The 23,187-nt window shown below is 45.2% G+C and overlaps 2 protein-coding genes across 9 annotated transcripts in view; both read right to left on the bottom strand.

Annotated features, from left to right (window-relative positions):
* The window catches only part of SLC10A1 (solute carrier family 10 member 1), a 35,575-nt gene extending 13,176 nt beyond the window's left edge, over positions 1-22,399 (bottom strand). For 2 of the 8 annotated variants that reach the window (XM_056545687.1, XM_056545680.1), the window contains exons 1-2: positions 7,435-7,745; positions 2,118-2,487 (exon numbers count right to left, since the gene is read on the bottom strand). In XM_056545687.1, coding sequence (XP_056401662.1) covers positions 2,118-2,482 — 365 coding nt within the window. In that variant the 5' untranslated portion in view covers positions 2,483-2,487; positions 7,435-7,745. Of the gene's footprint in view, positions 1-2,117; positions 2,495-6,489; positions 6,559-7,434; positions 7,746-7,800; positions 7,840-8,213; positions 8,242-8,694; positions 8,718-22,357 lie in introns of those variants that run through there. The other 6 variants (XM_056545682.1, XM_056545683.1, XM_056545685.1 and 3 more) reach the window with 6 other exon arrangements.
* Positions 22,224-23,187, bottom strand: part of LOC130295204 (hepatic sodium/bile acid cotransporter-like) — a 40,710-nt gene continuing 39,746 nt past the window's right edge. Inside the window, exon 6 of the mRNA XM_056545688.1 lies at positions 22,224-22,465. Coding sequence (XP_056401663.1) covers positions 22,395-22,465 — 71 coding nt within the window. The 3' untranslated portion in view covers positions 22,224-22,394. The remainder of the gene's footprint in view (positions 22,466-23,187) is intronic.

Genomic DNA, 23,187 nt, shown 5'->3' with positions numbered 1-23,187 from the left:
GTTACACATTTTAGGAAGATTTCTCTCCTTTTACCCCTTGTAAAAATTTTAAAAACTGGGTCTACAAGAACATGAACAAAAAACGTGGTCTCAAATGGCTGGAGGTGCTCAACCCCAAATGCAGTTGTGCATATATACTGGGGGAGCAGATCCTGCCCTTGTAGTCTGTTGCTAGGGGCGATCCCCAGCATAAAAATGCATACAATGGAGGATGCCTGCAGTGGACTACAAGTGCCACAATAGAATCCTACACCAGATAAACGGTGTGGATGTGTAACAATTAGAATACAATACAGAAATGTAGGTGCACTACTGTGGCAGATGTATACAATGACATTGGCTAATCCCTCAACACTGATGTTAAAATTGAGACATTCGCCAGTGTATCCTTATATTAAGGACACACCAGAGCCCGCACACCAACGCCAAGGTTTCTCAGATGGCACGGGACCTAACGCTAACCTACCTGTGCGTAATAAGCAAAAACCAGGGGCCAGTGGGCAATTACAGCAGCACTAGGTCGACATGTAGCCTGCTCCCAGTTCCCTCCAGCATGACTAAGCACACATACAATGGGAGGAGGGAGAGAGGGTACAAGCCCCACCCAAGTTGGCTGATATAGGTGCATGGCCTCACAGGTGCAACCCTAATGCTGCCTGGAAAATGTTCAAGGCGCATTAGAGAAACGCATTGAGAAACATTGGCGTTGGTGTGCGGGCTCTGGTGTGTCCTTAATATAAGGATACACTGGCGAATGTCTCAATTTTAACATCAGTGTTGAGGGATAGACAATGTCATTGTATACATCTGCCACAGTAGTGCACCTACATTTCTACAAGAACATGCCAGTGTAAAAAAATTTAAGATTTTGAATTTTCTCCCTCAAATTGCTGCTATTCCTGTGAAACACCTAAAGGGATAACAAACCTTTTGAATGTCATTTTGAATACTCTGAGGGGTGCAGTTTTTATGATGGGGTCATTTGTGGGGTATTTCTAATAGGAAGACCCTTCAAATCCACTTCAAAACTGAACTGGTCCCTGAAAAATTTCGATTTAGGAAATTTTTTGAAAAGTTGGAAAATTGCTGCTGTACTTTGACGTCCTCTGATGTCTTCCAAAAGTAAAAACATGTCAACTTTATGATGCAAACATAAAGTAGACATAAAGGGGGAGATTTATCAAAGGATTTAGACTGATTTTTCCTGTCTAAATTTGTCGCACAGAATGTCGCAGTCTAAATATGTGCGACTTTTCTGCGACTTTTGCTGTAGAGGATTTTTAGAACATGATGCATGCAAGTCTATTTTAGACGGAAATGCATTGGAAAATGCATTGGTGCTGAATTTATCAAGTGCGACTTTTATTAAACAAGTCGCATCTGCCCAAAATACGCTGAAATGTCAGACCATGTTGGAGCAGGTCTAAATGCAGTTTAAGCTGTAGACCCTGAAGTCTGAGCACAGAATTTATCAAGGGCTGTGAGACCTTTGATAAATTAGGAGCACAATAGACAGGAGACTACCACATACGCTAGTCTATAAGCATACCCAGAATAGACTAGATTAGGAAATGTCCCCCATTGTATATGTGAATCAATATATATAAATTTATTTGGAATATCTATTTTCCTTATAAGCAGAGAGCTTCAAAGTAAAAAAAAAAAAAAAAAAAAAAGCAAAATTTTCAATCTTTTCATCAAATTTTGGAATTTTTCACCAAGAAATGATGCAAGTATCGACAAAATTTTACCACTAACATAAAATAGAATATGTCACGAAAAAACAATCTCGGAATCAGAATGAAAAGTAAAAGCATCCCAGGGTTATTAATGCTTAAAGGGACAGTGGTCAGATGTGCAAAAAAATGGCCGGGTCCTACAGTGAAAATTGGCTAGGTCCTTAAGGGGTTAAAAATGTCTGTGGATAAAAAAAAACACACATGAAAAAAAAAATCTGCAATTTTTGATGCAGTGTTTTTAAGCCAGTTTTTTGATCAGGCTGGATACACTTCTGGCGTTGACTTGAAAAAATGACATAAAATACTACAATGCCTTTCATATGTCCAATTGCTTTTTAAGCCAGTCCTGGTTTTGATTTAGAACACGTTCTCTCTTACCTTAGGTTTAGGTCACCTTTTATAGCCAAAGTAAAGATATTGGATATATTTCCTCCAGGACAGCAACCACATATTAGAATAGCCAAAGATTCAATAGAACTTAGATTCAAAATATACCCCAAGGAGAAGGCAGACAAGGGCATGATTCCATATTGTGCTAACAGAGCTATTCCAATCTCTCTGGGTTTCAGGAAATATTTTCTAAGTTCTGAGAGTTGCAGAGTACAACCAAGTGACATCATAACAATGACAAGAAGAAAGACGGAGCTTGCATCCAAAATGTAGCCAATGACTTTCTGACTAGACGCAGTCATATTCACACTAGGCCCTTTAAATTCCCGGATGTCCTCTATGGTGTTATTCATGGTTCCTGAAAGCTAGAAAATAAATAGCTTGGCTTTACAATGAATATTTGGGTTAAAAGAATTGATATATTTTTTTAACCTTTTCCTGGATAACCTTTTAAAAGGTCTATTCCGTATTCTTTGCAGATTTGACGCGCAGATTTGATGCACAACACTTTCTGCTGCAGATTTCAATGTAAACTGAACACAGCTTGAAATCCTGTGCATCAAATCTGCGCAGAATACTGTACGTGTGAATAGACCCTAAACAAGGACTTTTCCTTTTATGCTGAATCCACTTCTGGTTCTGCTTAAAAGACTTGGGGCCCATTCACACTACAGAATTTTTTCCCCTGGAAATAGTCCAAGTTGATTTTCCATCTCTAGTAGGATCACTCGGAAATGTCTCCATAGACAGCAGAGCATTTCTGAGCAGATTACGCCAAAAGAATGAACATGTTTATTCTTTCAGCGGAGCCTGGGATCCAGAATTTCCGCCATGCAAATTCCGTAGTGTGAATGTTGCAGCAGAATTCCATTGAGAAAAATGGGAGGCTGCTGCATCAGAATTTTCAAGCATAGTGTAAATGGACCCTGAGGCACTGGAATTCGAAACGGAAATTCTGTTGCAGCAGAGTTCCTTTGAATTCAACGGGATTCTGCTTCTCTGTGCGCACGGCGGAATTTCATTGCCAGATGTTTCCAGCACAGAAATTCTATTTTCTGTGTCTGCACAAAGAACAAACGCGTTCATTATTTGTGCAAAGTTTTCACGGAATGCCTAGACGTATACGAGACGGCGCATTCCTGTGCCTTCCTAGTATATTATGCCGGCGCCCCACAGTGTCTGGAATGTCTGCACAGAGATCCTCCGTGTGGACATTCCGTAATGTGAACAAAGTCTTACTGAAAAGCTGCTGCAGAATGGTGCATGTGAAATCACTCTGAGGATACTGTACTATGTAGCGTTTTTTCCAGCTGCTCAGTGGGAAATACGCTACGTATTCTCTGATGTGCATACACACATTGCAACTAGGCAGCAGCCCTGTGTGTTCAGTAAGCTTTGGAAGTGGAGCTGTGTGTCAGTCACACCGGGGCGCGGCCCCGCCTCCAAACCTCACTAAACATGCAGTGCTGCCGCCGGGTAACAATGTGTGTATGCTCATTGAAGAATATGCAGCGCATTTCCCACTGCGCAGCATGAAATACGCTGCATAAGCACTGTGGGACCGTACCCTTAGTGCTCGTTCACACGAGCAGATTGACTTTCAAACTCGCAGCGTGTTTCCCGCACACCCCATAAAAGTCAATAGAGTCTGCGGTGGATATTCAACATCTTAAATCCGCTGCAGACAGGCCGCGGAAACCTGCCCCCTTTCAAACGAGATCCACTCTTGTGAACGAGCCCTTAGGCTAGATTTTTTTTCTGTTGCCTTTTTCTTGTGTATGAAGATTGTTTTTTTTTTGCCCGTTGGCAATTTTTCACTGCAACGTCCCACCTCGGCCAGTGATTGGCTGTGCGGCAATGTAATGTATTGAGCCGCAGCACAAGGAAGAAGACTGTTGCTGGGGCTCAATACGTCCCATTGCTGCTCAGCCAATCACTGGCTGATGCGGGTCATCACTGCAACCATCGATTTTCTAAGCTGCAGTGTGACCACAGGGAACCAATATCCTGCCGGACTTCCACTCAGCAGAGATTGCTGTCTATTCGGCGCTGCCCACACTAGGAATCTCCGATTTCGTCTGTCCAGAGAATATGCAGTGTGAACACGGCCTTACTCTTCTGAGAGAGAGTTTCTTTTGAAAAATGACACTTAGCCCAAAAACACCAATGAAGAGGGAAGTGGCCATTAACCTTCCGCGCAAAGACTTAACAGGTTCATTCTTCACACGCATCAATTTCAGGGGCGAAATTCTCCGGAACTGAGAATTCAGACATGCAGTTCTGCAACAATTCCTCAATGTGAACATACCCTAAGGACACTACCAATTTTGCTCTTAGGATGCGCAAGATACGCAGTGCCCTTCACAGTAGAAATGGCATGTTATCTTGATTATGTGGGCAGTAGGATTAAAATGATACCCATGTTACATGCTATTTTCTATTACTGTATTGTTTTTTTTTTTACTTCAGGATATGTAGTTTTTATTGCTACTACTTTTCCACATATGACTTTTTGAACACACAAGTTTTTGCAAAAAAATTTTTTTTTATATTTTTTATTAAACAGCATACATCTTACATAAAAAGAATATTCAATTTCCAATTTCCATCTTATGCAGACATAACATAAACATACCACCCTCCCCCTGCCCCCCCGTCACATACCCGCCCCATGTCACACTCCTCCCCCTGTCACATTACCCCTCTGTCACATTACCCCTCTGTCACATCCCCCCCCCCCCATCACATTTTGTTCTGCAGCAATACACTGGGTTTCCCGGGTGGTTTTCGAGTCTCCCACCGGGAAACTTTGTGTGTTTGCAGCCATAAAAGACCTTTCCCCATTAGCCAATCACTGGCTTGACAAGTGACACCCCTGCGGCCAGTGATTGGCTGAAAAGGGAAAGGTCCTACTGCTTGTATGGAGAAGAGATGAGACATCGGACCGCATGGAGGGAAACGGCATTGGCAGGGACCGGGAGCAGAAGGTTTTTATTTTTCTCCCTGTGCCCTTTTACTTAGCTCAGTGTTTTTCTACCAGGGTACCTCCAGCTGTTGTGAAACTTCTACTCCCAGTATGCCCGGACAGCTGATCCAGGCATGCTAGGAGTTTTAGTTTTGCAACAACTGGAGGCACCCTGGATGGGAAACACTGACTTTTAATATTTAAATTTGTTTTTACCTGCTCAGGCCGGCCCCCACCTGCAGCAGCACACGTGAGCTGGCCCGAGCAGATAATCGCAAGTTTTCCTGGGGGGCCGTATCGCTATATTGCAAAAAGCAAAAGTCGCGATTTGATTGCTTTTGCGATATGTCGTGCAGCCCCAGTATATGCATTATTTTGAGATGCTTTTCTTATTACAAATCATGTTTTTCAAGTATGTTATTGAATATATATAACGTATGTATGTATGTATGTATGTGTGTATGTTCCAGCATCACATCCAAACGGCTAAAGATATTAACATGAAACTTGGCACAAGTTACTTATATGTCAACAACAAACATAGGATAGATGATTTAACCCTTACCCACCCCCCATTTGCCAGGGTTTTTATTTAAAGTCCCATACAAGTCTATGGGAAATATATGTTACTCCATAACTTCCAAATGGCTGGAGATATTTCGATAATACTTGGTCACATGTTATTTATATGTCCACTTAAAATATAGGATAGTTAATTTAACCCTTAACTACCCCCATTTGTGAGGGTCAGGGTTTTCATTTAAAGTCCCATGCAAATCTATTGGAAATGTATGTAGAGGATGGGACAAGAGGACGGGACATGACAACAATAAATAAGGATGGAATATGAAGTCAAAAGCTTCCTCCTTTGTTGATTTTCCTCCCCAACAAGGATTAGGAAGGAAAAACCGGGCAACGCCGGGTACTCAGCTAGTAATCTATAAAATAAAAATGTAAAATACACAACTAAGGTATGTTCACACAATCGCAACTCACTTCACTCCATAGGGTCTGCTGAAAGTCTACAATAGATGCACATTTGCAGAAGTACACTGGCAGCGGTTACGATTGTTAGAACATACCCTAACACATCTATTTCTTTTAAAACATATTGATGCTTTGTCATGTGATACAAGTCATGGGAATTTTTCCTAATTCCACTTAAGGATTTCTATTAAAGAGTATAGGGAAGAAAAATTCCAATACTAAATACACATTGCGTTTTTTTTCTAGAATATTTTCCCTATAGAAGTCTATGGAATGAAAAAGGCCACATCTACCTGAAAAAATGCCATACCCTTAAAGCATAAAACTGTCATGAGTTTTTAGCCCCCCCACCCCACCCGACTACTACAATGTTGTTACAGATGTCCATAATGCGAGTGTAAATCATACCTTTATTGTTTTTCCTCCTTCTTTTATAACTTACTAGCTGAGTACCCGGAGTTGCCCGGCTTTTCTTTCCTAATTGTTGGGGAGGAAAATCAACAAAGGAGGAAGCTTTTAACTTCATATCCCATCCTCCTATATTGTTGTCATACCCCAACCCCATATCCCGTCCTCATATCTCAACCCCATATCCCGTCCTCATATACCAACCTCATATCCCGTCCTCCTATCACGACCCCATGTCCCGTGCTCTACATACATTTCCTGTAGATTTGCATGGGACTTTAAACAACCCCCCCACTCACAAATGGGGCAGTAAAGGGTTAAATTAAGTATCCTATATTTTAAGTGGACATATAAATAACATGTGACCAAGTATTATCGAAATATCTCCAGCCGTTTGGAAGTTGTGCAGTAACATATTTCCCATAGACTTGTATGGGACTTTAAACAAAAACCCCGACCCTGGCAAATGGGGGTGAGTAAGGGTTAAATCACATATCCTATGTTTGTTGTAGACATATAAGTAACATGTATGCCAAGTTTCATGTTAATATCTTTAGCCGTCCTTTGGATAGGGGATAAGATGTCTAAGCACCGGAGAACCCCTTTAAAGATAATTGTGGATTTCACCTGGACTATTGTTTAAAGCTGCAAGTCCAGGTGTCCCCCCGCAATTATTTGGATGGCAAGCACTAGCTGCAACTACTAGCACTGCAGGGAAATCTCCTTTAAGCCAAATTCACACGGTTCATGGTTTCTGTGGATTCCGTCTGATGAGATGGCGGGTTTCCAAGCGGTCCTAGCACCAGCAGAACATACAAATGTGCAAATTATCCACTGGTATTTTCCAGGCAGACATCCCGCACATTTTCCAACATGTGAACATCGCCTTTATGCCCCGGTTTATCTGCTGTTTTGGTCAGCCATTATATAAAGTCTTGCACATACCTGTCTCTCAGCTTGGACTGCTGCAGTGATAAACCCAGAAGTGTTGTGAGGGCAGGTAGATCTGATTTATATTGCTGCCTCAGAACTGCTGGCTCTACCTCTATTGACTGACGAGAAAGTAGAAAAAAACCTGTGAAATTCTACCCGACTTGGACATTTCTTAAGAATCTAATTTATCATGATACAGGGACATAAACACCCCTGATGACTGATTATTCAATATTTGTTTTAACCATGACCATTGTGTTTCTGTGGTTTACTGCCTAAACGGCCTTGACTCGTGTCTAAACCCTGTTTGCTATACATTTTACTGCAAGAAACTTCTCCACTTAGCAAAGAAATAATTTGGGGGAGATTTATCAAAACCTGTGTAGAGGAAGAGTGGTGCAGTTGCCCATAGCAACCAATCAGATCGCTTCTTTCATTTTTCACAGGCCTCTTTAAAAATGAAAGGAGCAAGCTGATTGGTTGCTATGAGCAACTGCACCACTCTTCCTCTGCACAGGTTTTGATAAATCTCCCCCAATGTATCATGGTTTTATTTACTTCAAGATTTTATAAGACTAGAATCTTGAAGTAAGTAAAAGAGGTGCAAATCGATGGTCTTGAGACTTTTTGTTCTGGAGTGATTTCTGCCAAACGTACGATTTTGCCCTTTGTCTTCGCGGTGGTTGTGAATTGATCATGTGCAACTTTGCTCCAAATGTCCCAAATTGTGTGGCAGATGGCTTCAAATATCATAAGCCAATACCAGCAAACTTTTCACTTACAAAACTTACTTAGGCTGGGTTCACATCACGTTTTCAGCCATACGGGACCGCATACGGCTGGGGGGAGCTAAAACCGGGCGCTCCCGTATCCCTGCTGTATGTCACCATATGTAATTAATTTCAATGAGCCGACCGGAGTGAAACGCTGATTCCGGTCGGCTCATTTTTGTCCCATATGCGGTTTTCCACCAGACCTAAAACCGTGGTCGACCATGGTTTAGGTCTGGTGGGAAAACCGCATACCGGGCAAAAATGAGCCGACCAGTGTCAGCGTTTCACTCATTGAAATTAATTACATATGGGCCACATACAGCAGGGATACGGAGCGCCCAGTTTTAGCTCCCCCCAGCCGTATGCGGTCCTGTATGGCTGAAAACGTGATGCCATACAGGACATCACACATTCACATGAGCAGAAAACCCACACATGTGCATGTGCGCCAAATCTATCACACTTCATGTAATTTTTTTTATAAAATAGGTACACGTACAAATAACATGAGCCTGGTAAGTTAGATAGGAGGGGGTGTGACATCATGAGGGGGCGTGGCCGACCCCTGCAGCCTGCACACAGCATTTGGAACTAAATGCTCCGAACGCTGGCCAGTGGCGTAGCCCTTTAACAAAAACTAAAAATTTCAGCAATTTTCCAAAATGCTGTGTGTAACACCAGCATAGGGCCCATACTGCGTTTCTTGCAGTCTGTTAGAGGTACCAGTCTACATCCCGTCAAAAAAAGGATACTTGTGGATGTTTTCTGTAACGTACTGCAGCGGCTCCATTCATTTTAATAGCACGTACGGAGTCACCTGGTGACTCAGTTCCAGCTCTTTCCTGCCAGTATACCAAATTTGTCAAATTATCATATATTAGCAGCAAGGGGCCAGAACTAGGTGACTCTAGTCTGGGCATTGAAATGAATGGGGGCCCCTGCAGTACATTACCGTATATGTCAGCATCACTTTTTTGATGGAATGCCGATGGATACCTTTTCAGGTAAAAGAGACATGAAGCTAATTCAGACAGTGATACTTTACATAAACATCCACAAGTGGCACCAAAAGCTGCAGGTTTGAAATACCTCCTGGTGGGTGTGAGCTGCAAATAATAATTGACAGACTGGCTTGTGGAACCATATGTTGCATTTTTAACATACAAGACATAGGAGTTTACCAAGCAAAGGAGAAAATGCATGTTAAAATGCATCAAAAATGCACAGTGTGTGTGGTGTGGTCTGGCTATGGCGTTGAACAATCGCATCATATGAAAGCTTCTGTTTCACCACTAGCTTTCAGCTGAGTCATACCGCAACTACTGCTGCAGCATTCAGGGGTTCCTGGCTGCTCACTCTCCTACGCGGCCAACATGGTGGCCAGTTCTTCCTCTGCCGCCCTCTCACAGGGTGTGGCCATGCCTGAGCACCTGCTCTCACAGGACTATCCTCCTCTGCTCCGGGACTCTGGCCACAGAACATAGTGTGCAGGGCAGGAGCCAATAATGTAATAAGCCAGGGATAAATGGACTCTGGATTTTGAGTGTGCGCCTGTGCAACTTCTTACTGATTTGTCTTTTACCACCATGGCAAAATGGAGGGCCTTGCTGCCTATCCTAGCTACAAATCCGTCATGGCTCTCGTGTGTTTTCTCTGTACAATGGCTGATCTGCCAGACCTGGATGCATTCCTGGAGGTGCCCACTGTCTGTGGTTCCTCCTCAGCTGTGGACTTCTTCCCTCCTGGTCAACAGAGACCTCGACAAATGGCAGACTGCCGTTATACATAGCTCCTTATTGTGTCCCTAATGGCTTCTGCATTGGGAAGGATTTGGATATTTGAATAATTGGGTCCTTTGGGGGGGGGGGGGAGTGGTAGTCATTGGTTGTGCACCCTTGTCATCCATTCACGTTTATTCTCCCTTGACGGTTATCTTCCTTTCCTAGGACCCCTGTCATAACCTTGTCCACAGGGACATTGGACATTGGAATTATTATCAAGATCTATATAATCTGAAAAGATCACTGAACGATAAGGACCCTCTGGAGTTCCAACTCAGAATGGAGCCCTTCATGAATTATACGGACCTTCACACTCAAAAGTGTTTGATCTTGGTGCGTCCACTGGGACCCCCTGAGATCTCCTGCCTGATGCCCTGGCTCTCTGAGAGAGCTTGAGAGAGAGAGAGAGCACGTGCTCCATTCATTTCTATAGCAAGTTCACTCAGGTCTCTTCGGTGCTCCCATAGAGAATGAATGGAGTGTGTGCCGTCTGTAGCATGTGCTTCTCTCAGAGAGGCGGGGTGCCAGGCAGAAGATGGCAGGTTCCCTGCTGTTGGCCCCCCAAGATCAAACACTTATCCTCTATCCTGTAGATAGGGGATAAGTTGTTTTTTGCCGGACTATACCTTTTAATAGTGGAATGTGTCAATTATTTATGGAACCCTCTCACGATGCTGAGGTGGAGGGTATGTGTGACCCCCTCGGGGAAAAGCCTAGGCCCAGACGAGTTTACAGTGCTATTATATAAGACTTTTTGCCCACAGTTGCTATCGTTGGTGCCCTTCGCCCCTCATTCCCCAATGGGGGCAATCCTCTATTTTCCTTAAAGGGGTACTCCGCTGCTCAGCGTTTGGAACAATTTGTTCCGAATACTGGAGCTGGCGCCGGGAGCTCATGACGTAATAGCCCTGCCCCCTCATGATGTCCTGCCCCGCCCCCCTCAATGCAAGTCTATGGGAGGGGGCGGGACGGCTGTGAGAGGTCAGGGCTATGACATCATAAGCTCCCGGCGCTGGCTCCAGCGCTCAGAACAGTTTGTTCCAAACGCTGAGCAGCGGAGTACCCCTTTAAGCTGGACAAGGATCTTACCCCTTTGTGCAAATTATAAAACAAAACTGTCATATGTGTCACCTGCACTAACTTGTCGGTACCGAAAGGCAGTGCAGGTGACACTGATGATAACCATACTTACCTGTCCCTAGTCTGTGGTCCCATTCTCCTGCCTTCTTTCTCCATTGTTTTCGTTTCAGAGCGAGCTTGGGGCATGGGCGGAGCTTCCTCACGTAACCGCTGCTGCTTCTCTGCTGGGCACTGCAGCAAGCAAACAGCAGTAGTGACGTCAGGAAGCTCCACCCGTGCCCCAAGCCAGCTCCGGAACGAAAACAGAGTAAGATTGTGAGAGAACAGGACAACGGATCACATACAGGTAAGTATGATTAGCATCAGTGTCCCCCACACTACCTGTATGTACCAACAGGTGGTTATTGCAGGTGACAGATTAATTTTAACCATTCTCACTCATTAATGTATATGTTAAGTGTTTCTCTAAGCTCATTGCTAATGATTTTGGTCTATTCCTTCCATTGGTAATACATTCTGATCAGGTTGGGTTTGTACCTGGTAGTGAGATGCTAGGTAGGATCCTTTCTCTCTACGGATAAATAGGGTACAGGTTAATGGGGTCTTAAAGGGGTTCCATCTTAAACATTTTATCCCCTATCCAAAGGGTGCTGCTTCAGAGAGGGACCTGACGCCACGCGCCCTCCATTCATGTCTATGGGAGGGGGCGTGACACGTCTCCATCTCTGGAGCAGCACCCAGCATAGAATGCTGGGTGCTGCACAGAGATTATGGGGGTTCTAGCGGCGGGCCCCCGGCGGTCAGACATCTCAGACATGTCCAAGGCCGGAATACCCCTTTAAAGGGGTACTCCGGCGCTTAGACATCTTATCCCCTATCCAAAGGATAGGGGATAAGATGCCTGATCACGGGGGTCCCGCCGCTGGGGTCCCCCGTGATCTTGCACGCCACATCCCGTTAAAATCAGTCCCTGGGGCGTGTTCGCTCCGGGTCTGATTACTGCCGATCACTGTGACGTCAAGGCTCCGCCCCGTGTGATGTCACGCTCTGCCCCCCTCAATGCAAGCCTATGGGAGGGGGCGTGACAGCCCTGCAAAATTCAGGGGTGCCAACATTTACGGCCATTTACGAACATGCCTGCATAGTTAGCTTTAAAAACATGTGTTGCTAAACACACATATAAATCTCCCCCTTATACTTCTGGTTTCGGCTTAAGGGGGTACTCCGGACCTAGAAATCTTATCCCCTATCCAAAGAATAGGATAAGATGTCTGATTGCAGGGGTCCTGCTGCTGAAACCCCCCATGATCTCCGTGCAGCACCCAGCGCTCAGAAAGTAATTTTCAGATCGCGGGGTTTGGGCAGTCGAGGTCGTGACGTTACATTCTCGTGACGTCATGCCACATCCCCTCCATTCATGTCTGTGTTACTCAGTACATACTCCTGACCATGTACATCAAATTTTTGAGCCACTATCATCTATATCTATATGTATAAAACTCAATGGCCCTTATTTACTAAGAGTGGAGTGTAGGTTTCATTGTGATTTTTAATTCCCTACAATTTATTTTCCACGGTATTTACAAAGGTTTCCCTACATGTTACACTTTCCCTACACTTTGCTTTTTTTGACACCTGCTCTGATCTGTAGGGTTTTCCTCAGCTCAAATCCACCACATTTAATGTAGAAACCTTAGTAAATATGTTGGGTTTTTGTGAAAATGTTGGGAATACGCCCCTTTTCGGAGACTACGCCCCGGCGGTCATGCCCCCTTTTCGGTTTTTCTTAGCTAAATGAAGAGTTAGTCAGGGTTTTTTCAATTCTGGCACGAAATCTGGTGCAGACAGAATTTCTGGTGCAATGCGACAGAATCTGGTGCACAAAACATGTCGAGTTTGCAATAGTAAATGAGGGCCAATGTGTGTGTGTGTGTGTATGTGTGTATGTTCCAGCATCACGTCCAAACGGCTAAGGATATTAACATGAAACTTGGCGTGCATGTTACTTATATGTAAACAAACATACATAGGATAGGTGATTTAAAGGGGTTATCCAGCATAAAGTGATTTTAGTACGTACCTGGCTGTTTTCTTGGTAAGAGACACAATGAAGACAACCAAGGTGGAATAGTGAGGAATAAACTCCCGATAATAATTGGTAAAGCCAAGAAAGCGCTGAATCGCTTTCAGACGCAATTATCCAGTACAGCGGATAATTTGTTAGGCTCCATTTGTAGTCCTTGACTGGTAACAATATACTCCAGGAACGTAAGGCGTTTTTCAAAGGTACACTTTTCAAGTTCGGCATTGAGTTGGTTGTCTCGGGGACGCTGTAAAACTTGCCGGCGATGGAGACGATGAGTGTGGAGATTGGGCGAATAGATGAGAATGTCATCCAAATAGACAACGACACAGGAGTAGAGAAGGTCCCGAAAAATATCATTGACAAACTCCTGGAAGACTGCTGGAGCATTACATAGTCCGAATGGCATTACAAGGTACTCAAAATGTCCATCTCGAATATTAAGCGCAGTCTTCCACTCGTCCCCTTCTCCTATTCAAATCAAGTTATAGGCACCACAAGGATTCAGTTTGGAGAAAATCCTGGCTCCTCGCAGACGATCAAACAACTCCGAGATTAAAGAAAGTTTTTTACTGTAATTTTATTCAGTCCTCGGTAGTCGATGCAAGGACCCAACGACCCATCTTTTTTTTCCACGAAGAAGAACCCGGCTCAGGCAGGTGAAGAGGATTTCCTGATGAATCCCTTCTGAAGATTCTCCTGGATGTAGGTTGACATGGCCTGAGTTTCAGGTGCCCGCCGCAAGGCAGGATGGGCTTGCTGCGGCAGGCGACACCCAGGTCGCTACCCCCAACACGGCTCGATCACACAGGTAACTGGGCTAGGCGAGGTACCGAAGGAAGAAGCTGTAGCGTAGTCAACGTAGCAGAAGGTAAAGGCAGGTGGCAAAGGTTCATAGTCAAAAAACGTAGCAGGAAGGTCCGGATACACGGGTATGGCAAACAGGCAATAGGGAACGCTTTCTCTCAGGCAATAGGCACTGAGGATCCGGCAGGGAAGTGTGGGAGGAGCAACAACTTATAATTTGGTGTCAGGTGTATTCACTGATTATGGGCGCACTGGTCCTTTAAATTTCAGAGCTCCGGCGTGCGTGTACACTAAGGGACAGGGACGCACCTGCTGGAGCTGATAGAGAGAAGGAGCTGCAGGAGCAGAGCGTGGTGAGTGACGTGCCGGGATTCGCATGCGGGCGCACCCCGCGATGCGAATCCCAGCCCCGCCGGCGGTCGGGGACACAGGGACACTGCGCTCAAGGCTGGTGCTTGCGGCCGGAGAGCAGTGTGTAACACCGCCCAGGGATATTTGCTGGTATGCATGAATGGACACCAAGAGCAGGATCCGTACCTGTAGTTCCCTTTCAGTGCAGTAGTGGTAAGCCAGTTAGCACTGTTTTTTTGAGAAAATCTGCTGTGTGAAAGAATATCTCCTAGAGTTTTACATTTTTTTAAGTAACTAGGGGTCTGTTCACACTGATGTTAATCAAATCAGGGTCATTTTTGATAATATACCAATGTTTTGTAATAACACTTTTTATTTTTTCAGACATAGGACTGAAGCGAAAAGTAAACGGAGAATCGTACTCTTTTCTTCTTGTTTTCAGTATTGGAATAGTGTTTTCTATGGAGTAATGACACACGATCCTGTGATGGGGATTTTGAGAGTTCAGTATTTCAGGAGGATATCCCCTGCTGCGAGCCAATTATAGAGATCTCTGGCTTGCCTATTGAAATCAGAGTCCTTGTCATTAATCCGTTTAAGCCGCAGAAATTGTCTATAGGGAATGGAGGACTTGGTGTGAACTGGGTGATAGCTATTTAAGTGTAGCAAAGTGTTACCGGCTGTTGGTTTTCGATACCCTAATATGCTGACGTGTCAATCAATGTTTTTAATTTGTACATCAAGAAACTCGAGTTGTGTAGGGCTAATGTTGGATGTGAATTTTAGATTCATGTTGTTAATATGATTTAGAAGTGTAATAAATTCTAGGAAACCTTCCTCCGTTGCGCTCCGATCCTGAGTGCTGCGGGCGGCCTCCCCCAACGGGGCCCCCCTCACCACCGATAGCTTCACTGAATGACGCGACGGAGGAGAGGGGGAAGGAGGAGACCCCCGCCTTTTGGTTCGTCTGAACTGACGGACCAATAGCAGCGATCACCGGCCAGGGACCGCTGCGATTGGTCCCTGTCCGGCTTCAGGGAGGTCCTGCTGTGTAGCACAGCAAGTTTCGCTAAACTGTCACAGCACCCGGCGGCGCTGTGACAGTTTATGTCCATCAGGTACATGTACCTGATGTTGCGCGAAGTCACCGCTAATCATCAGGTACATGTACCTGATTTCGCGTTTAAACGGGTTAAAGGAGTAGTCCAGTGGTGACTCAGTGGTGAGCAACTTATCCCCTATCCTAAGGATAGGGGATAAGTTGCAGATCGCGGGGGGTCCAACCGCTGGGGCCCCCTGCGATCTCCTGTACGGAGCCCCGACAGCCCGCGGGAAGGGGGCGTGTAGACCTCCGCACGAGGCGGCGGCCGACACGCCCCCTCAATACAACTCTATGGCAGAGCCGAAGCGCTGCCTTCGGCAATCTCCGGCTCTGCCGTTGAGATGTATTGAGGGGGCGTGTCGGCCGCCGCCTCGTGAGGGGGTAGACACCCGCTATCTCGGCGGAGAGCCGGGGCCCCGTACAGAGAGATCGCAGGGGGCCCCAGCGGTCAGACCCCCCGCGATCTCAAACTTATCCCCTCTCCTTAGGATAGGGGATACGTTTTTCACCACTGGACTACCCCTTTAAGCTGTTGAGTGAATTGTACATGCCTCCCCACCTGCATCATGGAGCTAGGAGGTGTTTAAACTCCTTGTGCACAGGTGAGAACTCATAATCTGATGAAGCACTAAAACAGTTTGAAACAATCTGTTATTACTTAATACATGACGAATAAAGAAAATCCTGCACTTTATGGGTGAGTGCCTCCTTCATCTTTTCATTGTTATTTATGAAGAACTGCACCTATTAGGATGAGCACCGCCAGTTATGCTATTTTAAAATCTTCCACCACATCCTGGAAGACGTAAGAGGGTGTACAAGACATGGGTTGTGACGTCCCCTCTTTCTGTTCACATATCTTGTATATATTGTAGGGTTTGGGGTTTGTGTTGGGCTAAAGCGGGCTGGTTCATGGACATCTTTGGCCATGGGATACGGGACTAGTATTGTTTGATTTGCACCTAGGGTTAAGTGTTAGGTTGGATCGTGGGTTATAAGGGAGGGGGTTTCAATGGGACTTTGAGATTATATATATAAAAATAAAGGGAACACTAAAATGACAAACACATCCTAGATCTAGATGAATGAACAAATCGTATGAAATACTTTTGTCTTTACATAGTTGAATGTGCTGACAACAAAATCACACAAAAATTATCATTGGTAATCAAATTTATCAACCCTTGGAGGTCTGGATATGGAGTCACACTCAAAATCAAAGTGGAAAACCACACTACAGGCTGAACAAACTTTGATGTAATGTCCTTAAAACAAGTCACAACGAGGCTCAGTAGTGTGTTTGGCCTCCACGTGCCCGTATGACCTCCCTACAATGCCTGGGTATGCTCCTGATGAGGTGGCGGATGGTCTCCTGAGGGATGTCCTCCCAGACCTGGACTAAAGCATCTGCCAACTCCTGGACAGTCTGTGGTGCAATGTGGTGTTGGTGGATGGAGCGAGACATGATGTCCCAGATGTGCTCAATCGGATTCAGGTCTGGGGAACGGGCGGGCCAGTCCATAGCATAAATGCCTTCCGCTTGCAGGAACTGCTGACACACTCCAGCCAAATGAGGTCTAGCATTGTCTTGCATTAGGAGGAACCCAGGGCCAACCACTCCAGCATATGGTCTCACAAGGGGTCTGAAGATCTCATCTCGATACCTAATGGCAGTCAGGCTACCTCTGGCACACACATAAAATGCCACCCCACACCATTACTGACCCACTGCCAAATCGGTCATGATGGAGGATGTTTCAGGCCGCAGAACGTTCTCCACGGCGTCTCTAGACTTGTCTGTCACATGTGCTCAGTGTGAACCTGCTTTCATCTGTGAAGAGCACAGGGTGCCAGTGGCAAATTTGCCAATCTTTGTGTTCTCTGGCAAATGCCAAATGTCCTGCATGGTGTTGGGCTGTAAGCACAACCCCCACCTTTGGACGTCTGGCCCTCATACCACCCTCATGAAGTCTGTGTCATCCTGGAGTGGTCTGCGGTCACCACCTGCTGAACCACTCCTTTATTGGGGGTGTCTTGCAAATTTCCTATAATTTCCACTTGTTGTCTGTTCCATTTGCACAACAGCATGAGAAATTGAGTGTCAGTCAGTGTTGCTTCCTGAGTGGACAGTGCGATTTCACAGAAGTGTGAGTGACTTGTGTTACATTGTGTTGTTTAAGTGTTCCCTTTATTTTTTTGAGCAGCGTGTATATATATATATATATATATATATATATATACACACACACACACATATATATATATATATATATATATATATATATATATATATACATATCTCCATATACAAAAGGTGATATAGCAGCACTGTGAAGAATTAGCAGTCCAAAAGGATATATGGTGGTTGCTCTATCTCCTCCAGAGACCTGACCAAAGTCTCACTTCAATCGAAACACCACACAAAATAAGGTAAAGATGGCACTCCAGCAATCCAATAATGAAGAAAGTGATTTATTCACCCAATCAATCCATACAAAATTGAAAGCGTTTCAACCCTCTCAATGGGGTCTTTCTCAAGCACAAAAAAAGTGTAATAAAGCCCTTTTTATAGGCCTCATAATGGGCCGTTACTTAGTGACATCATACATGTAGACATAAGGAAGTGAGGCTCTACCAATTAGGACGTGAGTGAACCGCTATTCATTTCTGTCAATTTAATATTCATGTACAATGTTTTATGTGATTCTTAGTCTGTAAACTTTTTCAGCAGTTGTGGGAAGATAGTCAGGTGACTAGAGCAGGAACACCTGATAGGCTCACAACACTTGATTTGCACCACATAGCAGGGGACAATAACTCAGCAGAGGATGAGGTCGGGAAGTGTCAGCAGACCCTAGGTATATGTCAGGTGGGAGTGTGCCAGACCACTAGGGGAGCTGAAGCACAGTCCGCGAGTCAAGTTAAAGAGGTGACTGGAATAGAAGCAACAGAGATGGCTGTGGAAAAACCAAAACTCCGGAAGAGAGTACCGGTGGAGCTGGGGGCTGCGCTTACGGTCACAGACAGAGTCCTAAGTGAAGGAGATGTGGCGTCTGGACCAGAGAGGGGTTGTAACCAGGAAGGTCGAACCACTGGACCAGATATTGTTGAAGACCCAGGAGCCCTAGTCGTTTTTGCCAGGCCGTGGAGAGACTGTGACAAGACAAAAGAAAAGTCTGCCAAGGAGCCGAGAGACAGTTCAGAGGAAATGTTCGGGAATCACCCTGACTAGCTGGTGCCGAGAGCCTTTGAAGTTGTTGCTCGGGGCAACAAGCTTACCGCCAAGGGATTGCCGGTCCGACGGGAGTGTTTAGCGAGAGTCTCCAGAGTTGCCAAAGTGATGGGAGAGGAAGTGTGCCAGGTGTCGGTGGCACCTGTTGTTGATGATGATGACGAGGCAAAAGTGTCCGCAACCCCGAAAAAGGGGGAGACTTCATCTAGAGATGGAGAAGAGCTGGGTCGAGTGTCTGACAGAGGACCAGAGGATGTCTCAAGGTCTAACAGCGAGAGTGAGGAGACCGCTGTCAGTAAAAGGTCTCGGAAAAGACGAGCTGGCCTTGGGAAAAAACTGGAGCAGATCCAGAATCTGGAAGAATCCCTGCAGATGGTTTCTGTGAAGTTGACGGCGAAAGAAAAAGAGGTACAGAGGAGAGGGACAAATCGCTTGCTGACTTTAAGAAAGAGCAAGAAGCGAGGCTTCAGCTGGAAAAAGTCATGGAGCACCACAGAAGTGAGTTTGTGGCTCTGCAGGATGAACTGTTCCGCTCCCAGGGTCTTGTGACCAGCAAGGATAGGGAAGTGCAGAGTCTGGCCAAGCGGATGTCAGTCCAGGAAGAAGTGAGTCTTCTACATGGTGCATATCGGGCTCTGCGGAGTGATCACAAGGTTAGGCTGGTAGCCATGGAAAAAATTGAAAAAGAGAAGAATGAAATGAAGATGGAAGTTGAGGCTCTTGCCAGCAATCTGGAGAGTGTCTCTAAAGCTAAGAGACAACTTGAGGAGGAAGTCAAGGCGAAGAATGCCCTTGCACATGCTCTTCAATCTGCTCGTCATGACAATGACTTGCTCCGTGAGCAATATGAGGAGGCCCTGGAACAAGTTGAGCCTCTGCAACATGAAAACAAGAATTTGCAACAGGAGATCTCAGATCTATCTGAACAGATTGGTGAGAGTGGAAAATCTATCAATGAGTTAGAGAAGACCAAGAAACAGTTGTTGGACAGTGAGAAGATGATCTCTGCAAAGCTCAAGAGTGAGCAGCTGAAATATATAAAGCTGGAAGATGACATGAAGATCTTAAAAGAGAACCTGGAAGCGCAGAATGAAACGTGCAGAAGGTCCCACGTAGCTGCCTTGGTTTTGCTGGGAGCGCAACTCTACGAGCAGGTGGCTGTGCTGGCGGACAATGAACAGTTAAGGAAACAATTGCTGTCTTCGGAAGATACTGTCAGGGACTTGACAGAGTTACTTGACAGTGAGAGGATGAAGTCCGCTAAGCTCTAGTGTAAGCAGCGGAAATATGAAAAAAAGAAAGAGGACCAGGAAGTCCTAAAAGAGAGCAGAGACCAAGCTATGGTGGAATTGGCTCAAGAAAGGCTTCTGGGGCAGAAGTTACGGGATACAGGGATGCTTTCTCTGAAGCCCGGTAAAAAGTCCTCTTATGCTAAGATTGAGGTGAAGCCCTGTAAGAAGTCCTCTGAAGCTAGGACTGAGCTGAAACCTGGTGTGAAATCCTCTGAAGTGGAGACTAAGGAGAAGTCAGGCGGGAAATCCTCTGAACCTGAGCAGACCAAAAATTCTGAAGGTAATGCTGAGGCAGAGAAATCCTCTGAAGCAGAAGCTAAACCAGAGTCAACCTCAAAAGCTATGAGTAAAGAGAATGGCACAACTGAAGCTACAGGTGAAGAGAAGAGTAAGCCTGAGGAAGCTGCAGAGAAGAGCCAAACAGTAGTAGAAGCTGATTCTACACAAGAATCTGAAGGAGCCAAAGACTCTGAAGCCAAACCTGAGAAAGCTGGTGCCCCTAAAGAGAAAGCTGGGATGAGGTGAAACCATGTGAGAAATCCACTGAAGTTCAAACTGTGGTGAAACCAGGTGGGAAGACCTCTAAAGTTTAAACTGAGATGGACCCGTGTCGGAGGTCCTCTGAAGCTACAGAGAGCAAGACAGTGGTTGGTGAAGCCACTGAGGCCGAAAGATTCTCTGAAGCAGAGGCAGAGGTCCGGCAAGCCAGAAGAAGACAAAGGTTGGAAGCATCGGTCCTCTCTGTCCTTAATTTCAAGAACCCTGCCCACACGAGGGTGAAGAACCTGGTACTGGAGAGGTGTGACCGAGAGACTTGCAATTGGTGGCTGGTAAAAGTCCGGAAGAAAAAAGTCAGGGACTTCAGAGACTGTGGGACAAAAGTTGTCCAAGAGAAAGGAAAGGCAGATGGTTTCTGCCTTTCAAATACATGTGCTCCTTCCCAGTGGTATGAGCAAAGGGGGGGGGGGGGGGGAATATGTGATAAGGTGGCAAGGAAAGGGTGTATTTCCTTTGCTCACCCTGAAGTATCTCTTACCTGCTTCTTAAGTAATGAGGCAGCAGGGAAGGGAGGTGTATATAAGATGGAGACGCAGTCTAATCTGTGCTCTCCCTGGGAAACAGCATGCTGCTGTAGGGAGAGACACTCGGACCCTGTTGAGGAAGCACACAGCTGGAATCTGTGAGTGGTCCAAGAGGTGGTATGAACTGTGAGTAGCAGGTTGCAGGAGTCATATGTTTACCTGTGGAAATAAAGCAGGCGAGGAGCCAGACTTGTATGCGGAACTGTGGTCTGTGGTGTTATTGTGAGGAACGTGTCCCGTGGCAAGTGACCAGGACGATCCCAGAGCTAATCCTCAAGACGGTTCGTCACAATATATATATATATATATATATATATATATATATATATATATATATATATATATTATATAGAAAATCCTGGGCTGGTTCATGGACATCTAGTAACATGTACTGGGGTATGGGATGTGGGACCAGCTTTAGGCTACTTTCACATTGTGAAAGGCTCCGTTACAAATGGACGTTAAGTGCTCCCCCCCCTTTGACTGCCTTTAAAGGGGTACTCCGCCTGTAGACATCTTATCTCTTTGCAGGAGAAATAACGGGGGTTCCCAGCGTCAGGCCCCCTACGATCAGACATCTTATCCCCTATCCTTTGGATAGGGGATAGGATGTCTAGGGGCGGAGTACCTCTTTAACGTCCGTTATTGTAACTGATCCTAACGGGAGGCATAATGGGCACAGAGGATCCCATTCACTTGAAAGTCCGTAATTGCGGGCGTTATGCTGCCGGAAGATGGCGGGGGAAAAAGACGTTGCAAGCACAAATTTTTCTCCCGCTATGTTCTAACAGCTGTCACACTGACGGCAGTAACAGCAGTGTGAAAGGAGCCTAAGTTTGTCTTGGTTTGTGGTATTATTCATTATATTATTAGGTTGATATTACAACTGGGCCAGGGAGTTTACATTATATTATATTATTATATATAATATTATATTTATTATAGGGAAAAAAATGGTATACATTTTGTTTGTGTGGAAGAATGAGTGTAGGGATAGACCATTGGTTTACTTAGTTATTGGTTTTTGGTTTGGTGTTATATTAGGATCCATTGTTGTGTTATGTTCTGGTGAGATATGGTATGTTTATTTCTGTAATTATTTATTATTATGTTTAATAATTAATTATGTTTAATAAGAGAATTACAGAAAGACATAATAATAATAGTAATAAAAATACATAAAAAGATCAGGACATCCAGAGCTGACAAGCTGTAGATTGTTTTTATAGTGACAATGCTGGTAAGGTGATCATGGGATATTCCATTTCTGAATACGTTTGTGAATGACAGACAGGTAAATGACTGGACATATAACATGAACTTGTCTAAGATACGTTTACACAACCATTCACCAAATTCATGTGTGGTCATCTTCTTGCTTTAATTCACTTAACAACTGGTATCTGTGGTATTGAGATTTTCTTTCATGTTATCATCACCGAGATATGATTTGGCAATAGCTGTAGGTAGAAAAATCAGAACACAGAATGTTAGTATCTAAAGACATAAATATGTACCGTATATACTCGAGTATAAGCCGACCCGAGTATAAGCCGAGACCCCTAATTTCAACCCAAAATCCCAGGAAAAGTTATTGACTCGAGTATAAGCCTAGGGTGGGAAATACCTCATCCCCCCCTGTCATCATCCAGACCCGTCATTAACATCCTCATCATCCCCTTGTCATCATCCCACACATCCCCCCTTCATCATCCCCTTGTCATCATCCCACACATCCCCTTATCATCCCACACATCCCCCCTTCATCATCCCCTTGTCATCATCCCACACATCCCCTTATCATCCCACACATCCCCCCTTCATCATCCCCTTGTCATCATCCCACACATCCCCTTATCATCCCACACATCCCCCCTTCATCATCCCCTTGTAATCATCCCACACCCCCCCCCCTTCATCATCCCCACCCCCCTTCATCATCCCCACACCCCCCCCCCCCTTCATCATCCTCTTCTCATCATTCGCCCTCAGTGGTCTTCAACCTGCGGACCTCCAGAGGTTTCAAAACTACAACTCCCAGCAAGCCCGGGCAGCCATCGGCTGTCCGGGCTTGCTGGGAGTTGTAGTTTTGAAACCTCCGGAGGTCCGCAGGTTGAAGACCACTGCGGCCTTCAACATGCGGACCTCCAGAAGTTTCAAAACTACAACTCCCAGCAAGCCC

The sequence above is a fragment of the Hyla sarda genome, chromosome 11 (assembly GCF_029499605.1).
Source record: "Hyla sarda isolate aHylSar1 chromosome 11, aHylSar1.hap1, whole genome shotgun sequence".
NCBI classification, from domain to species: domain Eukaryota; kingdom Metazoa; phylum Chordata; class Amphibia; order Anura; family Hylidae; genus Hyla; species Hyla sarda.
Note: the sequence above shows the minus strand (reverse complement) of the source record. Positions and strands in the feature narration are given on the sequence as shown.